General features: G+C 41.0%; 1 protein-coding gene across 1 annotated transcript in view; it reads right to left on the bottom strand.

The window, feature by feature from the left end:
- Positions 1-10,669, bottom strand: part of LOC103806168 (ras GTPase-activating-like protein IQGAP1) — a gene marked incomplete at its 5' end in the record, with an annotated part of 26,366 nt that extends 15,697 nt beyond the window's left edge. The window contains 5 exons of the mRNA XM_009078848.1: positions 1,493-1,606; positions 1,967-2,034; positions 7,377-7,453; positions 9,247-9,324; positions 10,513-10,669. Of these exons, the coding sequence (XP_009077096.1) occupies positions 1,493-1,606; positions 1,967-2,034; positions 7,377-7,453; positions 9,247-9,324; positions 10,513-10,669 (494 nt within the window). The remainder of the gene's footprint in view (positions 1-1,492; positions 1,607-1,966; positions 2,035-7,376; positions 7,454-9,246; positions 9,325-10,512) is intronic.
- Between the last annotated feature and the right edge of the window lie 1,416 nt (positions 10,670-12,085).

Here is a 12,085-nt window from a genome sequence, read left to right as displayed (position 1 = left end):
GGGAGGGAAGCTCCCTGAAAAAGTCACTAAATCTCTGAAAATCTGCTACAAGAAGAAAGGACACAAACTCCCCTCGCTTCCAAAAGCAGCATTTTAAGAGCTAGCTTTAGAGAAGCATGCATGTATTAAGCAGGCTTCAAAATCTACAACACAAACAACAAGAATCAATATGAAGTGTATTTCAGCACACTAAGTAACATCACAAATTAGCTGGTTTCAGTTATGCTACTTAGCAGGTTTTAACAAAGATGCAATAAGAACATACTAAAGCTAAGCCTTCTGTTCTTCAGTTTACCGTTCTGAAAAAGACTAGGATCTTGAATAAAAGCACTAGAGCTCAAGTGTTGATTTAAGTGGGGACATTTGATTTCATACCATTTAAATGCAAGCAATTTTTCTTCGGTTGTTTTTTCTAACTATATCACTTCATTCCACAAAAAGAGAGAAAAAAAAAGAGATATAGAAAAAACCTCAGCCCACAGAATAGGCATAGGCAGCACCAAAAAAAAAAACAAAAAAGCATTTAATTTTGGTTTTGAGTTGAAGCTGTTCAAGATCGGTCCTCTTCTGCCATGCCTGCAGAGAGAAGACTAGGGAGAATGGTCATAAGCCACAATAGGGGAGTTACAAATTAGATGTCTGTAAAATGTTTTCCCTGTTAGGCTGGTCAGGCATTAGAACATAGCCCAGGGAGGTGATGGAGTCAGCATTCCTGGAGGTCTTTCAGAGGTCTCTGGATCTGACGCTGGAGGATATAGTTTAAAGTATAGGGGTTACAGCAGTAACAGGTTAATGGTTGGACTTAATGCTTTTAGAGGTCTCCCCCAACCTCAATCTTTCTATGATTCTAAGATAGATTGAAAAGGACCATAATTGTTCATCCAGCTCCCCAAGAAGGAAAAGCTTGCTCCAGATGCAGCAGCAAGATGTGCCCCTCCAGCAGGTTTCTATCATGCTGTGGGTCACACACCAGCAGTCAGACAGATTGAAACCTGCCCATGAAGGCAAGGAGTTCCTCCATGTGTACACCACCATATGTCAGAGAGTTGTTTGTCTGTAACAGTGACTTGTCCTCACAGCAACCTGTTCAGGTGTTCTAGGAAAACTGCAGAAGCCCCCCAAAAGAGAAGGAGGCATAGAGAAGGCACCATGTTCCCATGGTCATCCGTATTGTACCATACAGTGCAGAGGCGCACACACAGAGCCCAATTCATTATTCTAGAGTAGCACTAGCTATCAAAACATTGAACCCATCCAAAAATATCTCTGCTTCTGGTAGCAGTTCCTATGGTTCAATGAGATACTAAAAGACACAGTCTGAAAAATGGCAAGAGGTTTCATAACAGTGAAGCAGTGTGATAGTAAGTGAAAACTTGCATGCTTTTCTTCCTAGTTATTATGAGATGGCAAACTAGATGAATTAAAACATGGAAAATATTTTGTTAGCATTCTGTCACAATATCCAGTAGGGAACAGAGCGAGCCACACTTACATGCAGCTTCATCCACTGATAATTCACTGGCCAGAATCCCACCAATCTTGCTAAAAGATGGCATCTGTATACCATACTTCTCCAGCTCCTTCCGCATGTTGCTGATTTCTTCCTCTGATCACATAAAAACAGAGAAATATTATCAGAGCAAAAGCATAAAAATTTCATTATGAAACACCAAAACACAGGTGCAGTGTCTTTGAAAGTGCTTGTGTGGTCAGAGGACTTTTTAGCAGTTTTCCTCCCCACTTTGAAGGAATCTAATATACGACAAGTATTCCGTGCAAACTCACTCCCTTCTGTCCTTCAGAGACTGACATTCATTAAAAATAGCAGCCTCCCACCTATTTAATTAGGATGTGTTCAGAACAATGTTGCAGGAGGAGAAAGACCATAATAGAAAATATGTACAATGTTAGCAGATTTACAGGGTGAAAAAAACCATCTCATATGATTAGAGAAGCAGTTTATTACCTGTGAAGTCTACTTTTCCCAGAAGGTCCTGGATTTGTGGAGCTAATCCTAGCTTGAACAGATACAAGCTGCAAAGAAGAAAATGAGAATTTAAAGTCCTTGTGTATGGTTGAGGTGTTCACTTTCCATACAAGAGAAAAGCACTTTTATGAATCTTGTCTTTTAACCCTTTACTTTCATGGGATGATGCAGAATGAATTTCAATTTTCTCTATGCTGTGTTTTTAAGTCTTACAGAAAGAGAATTTATTTTTTTTTTCAAAGAAGCAGCTGATAGAGGCACTGTCAGTGTATTTTGGATCACAGTGGATGTCTAAACAAGCAAAATCTGTTTTCCTTAGTGGAAGATAGTTAAATAATGCAAAAACTAATACTGCTAAAAAGTCATAGAATCATAGAATTTAGGTGTTGGAATGGACCTTACATATCATCTAGTCCCAACCCTTTGCCATGGGCAGGGACACCTCACTAGATTAGGTTGCTCAAGGCCTCATCCAGCCTGGCCTTGAACACTGCCAGGGTCAGGGCAGCCACCACGTTCCTGGGGAACCTGTGCCAGTGTCTCACCACCCTCACAGGAAAAACTTTTTTCTCACATCCAACCTAGACTTTCTCTCCTTCAGTTTGAACCCATTTTCCCTTGTCTTATCACTGCAGTTCCTAACAGAGAGTCCCTCTCCGGCTCCTTGAGGGCCCTTCAGATAGTGAAAAGTTGCTCTGAGTTCTTCACAGAGTCTTCTCTTCTCCAGGCTGAACAGCCCCAACTCCCTCAGCCTGTCCTCATAGGGGAGATGCACTTTAGTACAACTTATAGCTTTGGATCTCTATACTGTTTTGACTTGAATTATTGCATCCCTGTAATTAATAGCTGAAGATACATAAATCACTGAAACCCTTCTTACTAAGCATAGAAGAACAAGAACCTGTAAGTCTACCCAAGACCACCTCAAATCTATTTGTGTCATTAGCTATTTGACTTTTTGGAACTGAAGAAAGCTCAGTTTGAAGTGCTATCCAAGGACTAATATTTTTGCTCCGATATAGCATGAAAAATGCCTGTGTTTATTACACTTAGAGCTCTGGGGTGCTATCTGAACAAAACAGCTGAGTACATACATATTTTCTCCATATCTTCCAAACACAAGGCATGTATTTATCTACAAAAGACTGATGTTGCTATAATTTATCAGTGAAATTCAATAAGCAAGTGAGTTCAGCAAGAAGGGATCAAAAAGGGCGATTTTAAAAACAAGACTTAAATAATGCATTCCTCCAAAAGGATTATTTTCTACCTCTTCAACTTACTTCACCCCAACTTCATTCATTGCAAATGTGCATTGTGACATAGGGATTTTGTTTCTAAGAGGGGCATATTTCCCTTTTATGTTTTGTTGGTGAGAGCGTTTTTCTTATTAGCAAATTATTGGATGAGATTTCACAGCAAGTATTTATAGTTGTCATATTTATTTCAGAGCACACAGAAACACCATTTGTCTTCCATGCTGCCACAGCTACTCCTGTGCCCTGTCACAACCTGGATGAACACAGCAGCAGCCTCTCAAAATCATTGCCACTGCCATTCTCACCTTTCAGAGCTGTCTTAGACCCAAGTTAGTTATTGCGGGAAAAATTCCCATACGACTGTAGTAGTGAACAGGCTCCTCTGTTACCCTCACCTTTCTACCAGGAAGGACTCTTCCTGGTAGAAGGAGATTTAGCTGTAAGACAGGGACACACTCCTGGCTGAAGCACTGGATGTCATGCAACAGTTATGGAGATCAGCAGCACCACAGGGCTGTGCTGACTCTTTTTTGGGGTCACCACAATAAAAACACAGAGGAAGAAGTGTTATGAACATTAGAGAGTAATCCTTTTCCTGTTCAGCACTTTCAGGAGGATATTGAGCCATATGCAATACCTCCTACACGCCTTTGTTTGGATGAACTTACTAACCACCAGGTGGTGCTGAAAATGTGCTTCAAGTGTTTCAGGGGACACAGACACTTCTAAGTGTAAGTTCACTTGAAACAGTTCGCTTAATAGTTTTATAGTCTAACTTGAACCTCAGGGAACCCACATAAGGTCAAAAGCTTAAGACCCCAAGGTCTTAACCTTGGGGTTAAGAAGTCTGGATAAGAGGCAACAGGAGCAAGGGAGAAACAAAGGGGAAAGAGCATTCCCAGGTGAAGCTCCCTTCGATAGCAAGCATCACCCACACAGAGCTGCAGTTCATATCAGGCAGAGGTTCCTGGGTCTTGTTTTATGCTTAACTCGTATATGACATGCCATAAAAATAGCAGATCTGGAAAAAAGCATGCTTTTTCTTTCAAGGCATGCTTGTTACTCTACTGCTTCCTAGGAGAACAATGTTTTGAAGCAGCCTGGCTTCAGAGGGAGAGTTTGTCTAGGATGTAGCAGAGATCTGCTTGCAAAGATGATTTGAAAACTAAATTTTTCTGAAGCTGTTCTTAACCTCATTTAGTCCAGGAACAAATCCAAATCAGATTTAACAAGAAAAACGGTGCAAGAAATGAAACCTTTCTTTCAAGCTGGGCTTTAAAGTATTGATGCTTCAACAAGAGAAAAGCAAGAAGGTAATTATATTCAACAGGAGTCTAGAAAATATTTTGCTAAGTCACTCCTTCCTGGCCAGAACAGTGCTGTGTTTGACAGCACAAGTCATCCCACATGCTGTAAGTGCAGTGGTCTTCATTTCAGACTTGAACCAGGACACATGCTAAAATAATTTTTAATCCATCATGTTTAGAATCATTGTCTACCTTCAGGCCCTCCAGCAGCTCAAAGATCAGCAAAACACCAAATAACCAATGACTTTCCCCACAAAATGTTCATATTTCAGTTGTCCAATAGACTCTTTGGAAAGATGGAGCTTTTTGCTCCTATTACCTAGTTAAGGCTATTTCATGCCTCTTGGAGGGGCAGTTAAAAATCATCCTATCAGTTTAAGACACTTAAATTATCACACTGACTATGCATAAATGAATTCATATAGGAAAAAAACCTGAAGTATAGATGGCTTCAGTATTTCCAAGAATGAGAATAAGAAAATACCTTGTGTTAAATTTACACAGTTTTGTTGAAAAGCTCAAGAATCAATGTTGCTTTAGAGTAAAGACTTAATAACAACTAAGAAAAACTCAGAAGCAGATCAACCCCTCACCTCTCTGAGGAAGTGCTCCATTTATCCAAGTTATGAGCCTTTGTATTTTCAGCATGTGCTCCAAGATGCATCAAAATTTAGTATTTAAACCCAATGGGGATTCTTTATATAGTGGTCATGTGCCTATCCTACCACTGCAAAGGTGAAACCCTGTGTGCAATTGCTGTTTCTCAGTGCTGTGGTGTTGGACTAAGAACAACAGGGACATGGACCTTTCCAAGGTCAGCAAATCCTGTACTGATTTCCCTGGAGAGGATGCTACAACAAGCCCAGAAAGCAGAGCATATGGGGCATATGGTATGGAGCTTTTGGTGGAGACACCAGGATGTTGGTACTTACAACATCAGCAGAAGGGGAACAGAACTACACTCTTACAGCTCTGCATTCCTCTGATGCCAACCCAACTGCTGCCCAAGCAAGTGCCCTGTCCATAATGCTACTATTTCCCAGACAGCTTTCTATACAGTCTGTGTGCCATCCAATACTGACATTGGAGTTTGATTTGAAACACTCCAGTGGAGGACTTAGAGCATGCATTTTAGGAAAAGATGCAGAAATAAGTGAAGCTGAATCATTGCTCCTATTACATCCTGCACAGGGGTCTACAAAATCATGGGACAGCATCGTAAGTGAAAGCATTACAGGTCTGTTCCCCTTCACTGTGGCATAACATACTTGATATAAAGTCCATTTCTAAAATAATAGCTCTAAAATAAAAGAATACTAAGCACAGAGTTAGAGCTTTGTGTTGATATGCAGCAAGGAAAGGTAATTTAAACAAGACAGAGTCTTGAGACAACATAAATTAGTTCTGATACTATCATAAATCCTGGGGTATGTCAAGATGGAGAAAGGAAAGCTTCTATCAAAGGTTAATGCATTGCAGAAATCAGTTAAGACAGAAGAGTTATTGCCATTGCAATGATAAGTTATTGGAGTTACTGCTTACGTAGCATTCAAATACACAGTTGACAAAGTCCTTCATACCTGAGGAAGCAAATATCAGAAAAACTGGTTTTCTACCTCCTGTAAAACATTTGAGCTGGTCCGTAACATGAGAGGGGGGGACACAGCCACTCTGTCATCCTGAGCTGGTTAACATTATAGTTCCATGCATATTCTTTAGGAAATCACTTCAAACTTACACAAGACAATATCAGAACAGACTGCACTACCAAGTTATAGGCAAGAACCATCTTCAAGTAGTCCTGGTGATACTACCTCGTTAATATTACACCAGATGTAATAACTCCAGGGGACAATACTTGTCCAAGATGACAAAAAATAGCAGGCTGTCAACTGCAAACCTCTAGCATGTAAAAGAAATACAACGGACATTAGTGGCATGCTCTATTTATTAGGAGTGAGTGCACATACCAGACTGCAAGAGTGGCCATGTCATTTCAAGAATTAGACCTGAAAAAGTTTCAATTAGGCATGTATTGAATAGTTTCTGACCTGTAGGCCTGGAGCAGCTGATGTGCCTTTGAACACCATTAGGAACACCGAAGAGAGTTTGAGGCGTAAGTTAATTATGTCCCCTGAAAGCCTAGTTGCATGAAAGTAATGAAAGGGAAAGGTCTCCATGTGCAGGAAATGAACTAGGAGAGCCACAGGAGGGAGAAGCTGTCTGCCAACACCACTGTCCCTCGCACCAGGGACAGCACAAGGCAGATGTTTTTGTGCTAAACATCAAGAAAATCCTTAAGGCAGGACATGAAAAAAAGTGTTAAGCTCTACTTTAATGGTGTGATCAAAACCTCCCTGACTTGACGTTCAAAATTAAGTTGCTTAGAATTTTGCAATCTTGGAAAATGTTAATTTTTACATGAATTACCTCAGAATACAGTAATTGTTTGCTTCACTTTTGGGACAGAGAGATACCCGCTCATCACCATTTTCACTCAGAGCAGCACGGTTATACTAACATTTTGCTAAGTGTCTGCTAAGTTGTTTGATTTCCGTTAAAGTACGTGCTTTGAACTTGTTTGTGCACTTTGTGAGAGGTTGTACTATTGAGACAGGGGTGTCTGTGCTAAATTCAGTAGTCCTTAATTTCTGTTTTGGAAATAACTTGGCCAATAGTCATGAGAAAGCCAAACTTTTGTCTTGAACTCAAAATTAATGAACTTGTATGTCAGATTTTGATATACTAGTTGCCCTACAGCCATTGCAAGACTCACTCCTAGATTTGGCAGCTATTATAAGTTTTATTCCCATCACCAGTTACCTTAGAGCGTGAATGCAATATATCATCCTAGGGATGTTTTTCCTATCGTAGACATCTGTAGTCTCTGGATAAAAGATCTAAAAAGCAAAGAGCACACAGTTAAAGGAGAAGACATTACTGAGCAGAGAAGTTTACTCTGCAGAATTGCACCTTAAACTTACGGAATTTCTGCTGTTACTTCTATACAGTTATGAATCAAGTCTATTCTGGTGTTATTTTAACTTTATCACTAGTTTTTATAAGGAAGAACTTAATAAAGCATAAAAGCTGCTTAATAAGAGGGAGGAAAAAGGAAGATAAGCAGACAGCATTTCAACAGGATTTTCAGAAAAGGTCCTTTGGCATAAGCTCTGCCAGTAGTGCTTTTCCTTCAGCCACCCTAAACCTGGAAAGCAGTTACAATTTGCAAAGCCTCACTGCAAACCAAGCCTATCAAGTATGCTTTTAAAATGCAAAACTTTAATTGCCAGCAACACTAACTTTGTGAATACATCATTTACAGTGAGAGATATTCAGAGAGAGGCATATTAAGCAATTTAGCCAAAAAGTCACATCATAAGTTCCAATTCTGGTTCTACCACTAATTTGTTCCTGGCCTTGATCCCAGTCACTAAACACTGTTTCTCCACAAAAATATAATGAAAGACTTAGTTAACCGTGAGAGTTGGCAGCATGCTTCCAGTCCAGGCCGGGCACTCGGGGCTGCCCTGTCCCATGGTTAATAGGACAAGACTAAGTTAGGAGCACAGTGCCCTCTTCATCATTTGCTCACAACAGCTTTGTGAGGGTGAATCGGGAAAGCTTTTGGCCATGACCATCCTCCACAAGAGAAACGAGACCTTTCAGAGGAGGGTGACAGGGTGGAAATCAGACAGCTGAACAGAGGGCTCAAGGACTCAAGTGGGGAAAAAAAGAAGCCTGAGCTGGGAAAGGGAGGACTCTTCCCATCCTCTATGGCATTTCAGATAGCAGTCACTGGTGCCCTTTTCTGCTTATGAGCTCCTTCACTGAGTTTGCCCACAGTGACTGTCCACTGTGGCTCATGTAGCCCTTCAGGTAGCTCTCTGAGCATCTCCACTGTGCCCAACCACAGCACATCAGGCAGCACCAGGGCTGCCATCACCCAGGCACCCTGGCATAGCTGCTGAGCAGCCTGGGCAAGGAAGTGCTCACTCCAGGCTGTACGTCGGTGTCAAAATGTCCAAACAAGCAGCACAGATGTTTCTGTACAGCCTTTCTTAAAGGATGTTCATCCAAAATAGACTCACTGGTGCCCAGAAACAGCAGCAGATTGGGGAGATGACAAGCGAAGACCCACAAGGAAGAGGATGAATATAAGAAGTGACCCAAGAAAGCAGCTGGTAGAAGAGCAGCAGCATAGCCACGCAGAGGCACTGGAGGGTGCAAGAACAGTCTGGAAACAGGGTAGAGGCAGAGAAACTTGGGATGTACATTAAGAGGAAGAGGCAGCAAGAGACATGATGAGAAAAGGTAGCCTAAAGGAAGCAAATACTTAAGTTTCCTGTTTTAAACCATATTCCTTTCAGGCTCCCAACAGTGACTGCACTAGCAGCAAGATATGACTGAAACACTGTTGGTGTCCCCATTTGCATTCCCACAGGAGAAGTACCCTGTGCATTTCCACCCACAACACTCACCCACAGCAGTCCCAGCCCACACACACCTGCAGCAGCAACACAGAACTGACACTCCCACTGCTTTCCACTTTACCTTCTATTCAGATTTGTTTTCTGGATTACCCCTTCCCTCTAAACTTGCTGTAAGGAACAGTTTATGCTCAAGCAGATGAAAGGGAGACCTCTGAGTCAGTGACCTGAGCCACTTTCTTTGCTAAAATTTACAGACTTACCTTAGGCAGACCAATGGACTCCATTGCTCTCAACCACTGCACAGTGTTGTCAGTGTGCCGAAAATGAAGGCCTGATCTCTGTTAGAAACAGAAGGAGAAGATTATAACAATCACATTAAGCAATTTCCCTAATTATTGATCCTCCTGTTCCTTCCCAGTTTTATATCCTGAAGTTGAGTTCAGGGAATTTTCCCTTGTTTGAACCTGGAGCCTTAATCCTGCTCTTGAAGCATCCCAGCACATCGACAGCTCCATGCTGTCCAGCTCATTCTTTCATGCCATATAAGCTGGATTTTTACCCATTGTGGTAGACTGTGACTGAAGTGGCCATTTGTACAGCCCTTCAGTAGCCTTTGGGAGTTAAGGCTAGATGTTGAATACCAAGAACCATGACCTCCAAAATACAGGAGTGGTGACATTGCTCAGCACCACCATGAAGGAGAACAGATAAGGAGGTCTCAATCACTCTCTAGACCTCCCTGAATACCTGACCGTCCCTGCAGCCTATGCAAGCAGCAAGTATCTCTATTTTATTCTTTATGTTATCTTTTAGAGTAAAGGGAGAAATGAAGCCTGAACTCCAGCTTTGGAAAGCAGCGTTTAAATGTAACCAAGACTCCTAACCATGGTTCTGTTAACCCTATGGAACCTAGACAATTTCTCAACTCTCAACAGTCAGTTGTTGCACCTTAAAAATGTCCATTTCTGATCTTTTCTACTCCCTTTTACATGTGGAGAAACTGCATTCCATAGTGGGACTACTGTATGTGAATGTCTATATTCCTATATTATCAAGGATTTTGGAGTTAATCAACATCTTACACCTGAGCTTAATTACTGGCAGCTTGGGTTTTGCTTCTCAGTGTTGAGGTTGATAAAATAAACACAGATCTAATGAAGTAAATGTTAAATATCCTCCCATACAAGACGAGGAGAGTTTGGAATTGTTACCAAATTGCTTTTAACTCCTATTCCTAATGACAAATAGATTTATAAACGGTAAAGCCCATGTTCTCCCTGAAGCCAGGAGTGTAATTTGTTCAGCTTTAAAAACTTGAGGTGACACTAACATAGTTTTCCTAAGGGTAAAATATTTCTAACTTATCATGATGGCTTCTTGCTGATATGTGTCTTCATCAAGTGCCAATAGTCTTAACAAGAGAGACACAAAATTAACCTACCATACTTGGGTTTAAGAGTTGGAAGACAAACATTACTTTTTCTAGTTTTTGATCTTCTTGGTGAGAGAACTGAGTAAGTTATTACCTTGTAGCGTGCCTGCTCCACATCGTAGATCTTTTTGTCTGACACCACATTAGGTGCAAAGAATTTTGCAAGCTTGGCAAGGTAAACACCATTTCTTAAGCCTTCTTCCAGTTCCGTAGTCGGGGGCAGCTCTTCATCCAAGCAAACCTCCATCCATCTGCAGAGACATTTGAGAAACGCTGTTATTTGGGTTTTAAGGTAGGTGACACCTTTTGACTACAACCATTATGCTTCTAATGTTGCTACAACCATGTAACCATAAGAGAAAAGGGCAAGGGCTAAGGAGAAAATTCTCTTATGCATCCATATGGCAGAACAAAATGACTAGAGAATCATATCTGCACTATGTGATCATGACCCATCAATAACCAAACAACATGCTTTGAAGTATATACCCACTAAGGAGTTTAACTCTAGTACTTTGAACAGCACTAAGCTTTTGAATAAACAGTAGTTTAAGCTGAAAATTAGAAGAAAACACACAGTGCTGTGTGTTACTGATTTTTCATTAAAAAATCCTGATACCTGTGCCAGTGCTAAACCTCAAGAGCATCAAGGACAGCAATGTGCTGGGTGAGGCTGTTTCTGCAGCTGATGTGCTCTGCAGCACAAGCTCACAGCAATGCTCATCTCAGTACAGAGCACTCCTGCAGATCATCCAACACATGGGAGCTCTCCATTCTCACCCATGGAACACAGTGCCAGTGCCAGAGGAAGGAGTGAGGCTTTCTGTTGGAAAGCCCAAGGCACTTTATGCATTTGAGGTCTGCCTGGCAGTAAGCTGGCTGAAACGTGATTTCTTGTTAGTGGCAGTGAATAAATCCTCCAAGGTGGTAAACTAGTTATGCGCTTGAGGCTTAAGATGCAGTAGATACAGTACTAGACAGAAAACAGTAATGAATTAAATACATAACCAGTTCAGAAGGCCAATAACAGACACGAAACCATGTTGTTCAGTGTGTTTATACTGAGTAGCCAAGAGATATTACTTCCAAAGCACTCCTGAGAAAGATTAGTGTCCTAATCACTGGACCAGAAGTTCCTTCACATTGGTGGTCTAAGTGTTTTGGCCCTGTGACACTGTTCCTCTTTCTAGCAGCTAAATCACATTACAAGAGCTTTAAATCTACTTAGCTCTTCCCTGTGTTTTTTTCTTTTTTGTTTGCTTAAGCAATCTCTGATGCTTTTTGGACATTAGTATCAATACAAATGTGCAAGAACAAAGCTGAAGACACTAGTTCACTTTGCTTACTGTCAATAAGGCAGCATCATTGTAAGCGAGACAGCATCACAAACCTAACATCACCTCCACAGGGGTGACTTCAGAAACCAGAAAACTTGAATCCAAGTTGAATACAAGCCAGTTTTTACCCCATTATGGAGAAGAAAAAAAGCTCACTACATCATTTTGTTACACATTAAAACTCAAGACAAATATCCTACTCCATTACACTTTTGGATTTGTTACAGGACATATGAAAGTTGTTTGACTGGAGCACAGACTACCCAAACAGCTCTTTAGGAAACCAACAGCCATAAATCTGACACAATATCACACAAAACTGCATAGAGC

The sequence above is a fragment of the Acanthisitta chloris genome, unplaced genomic scaffold (genome assembly GCF_000695815.1).
Source record: "Acanthisitta chloris isolate BGI_N310 unplaced genomic scaffold, ASM69581v1 scaffold11657, whole genome shotgun sequence".
In the NCBI taxonomy this organism is placed as follows: Eukaryota; Metazoa; Chordata; class Aves; order Passeriformes; family Acanthisittidae; genus Acanthisitta; species Acanthisitta chloris.
This window is presented reverse-complemented; position numbering and strand designations above follow the sequence as displayed.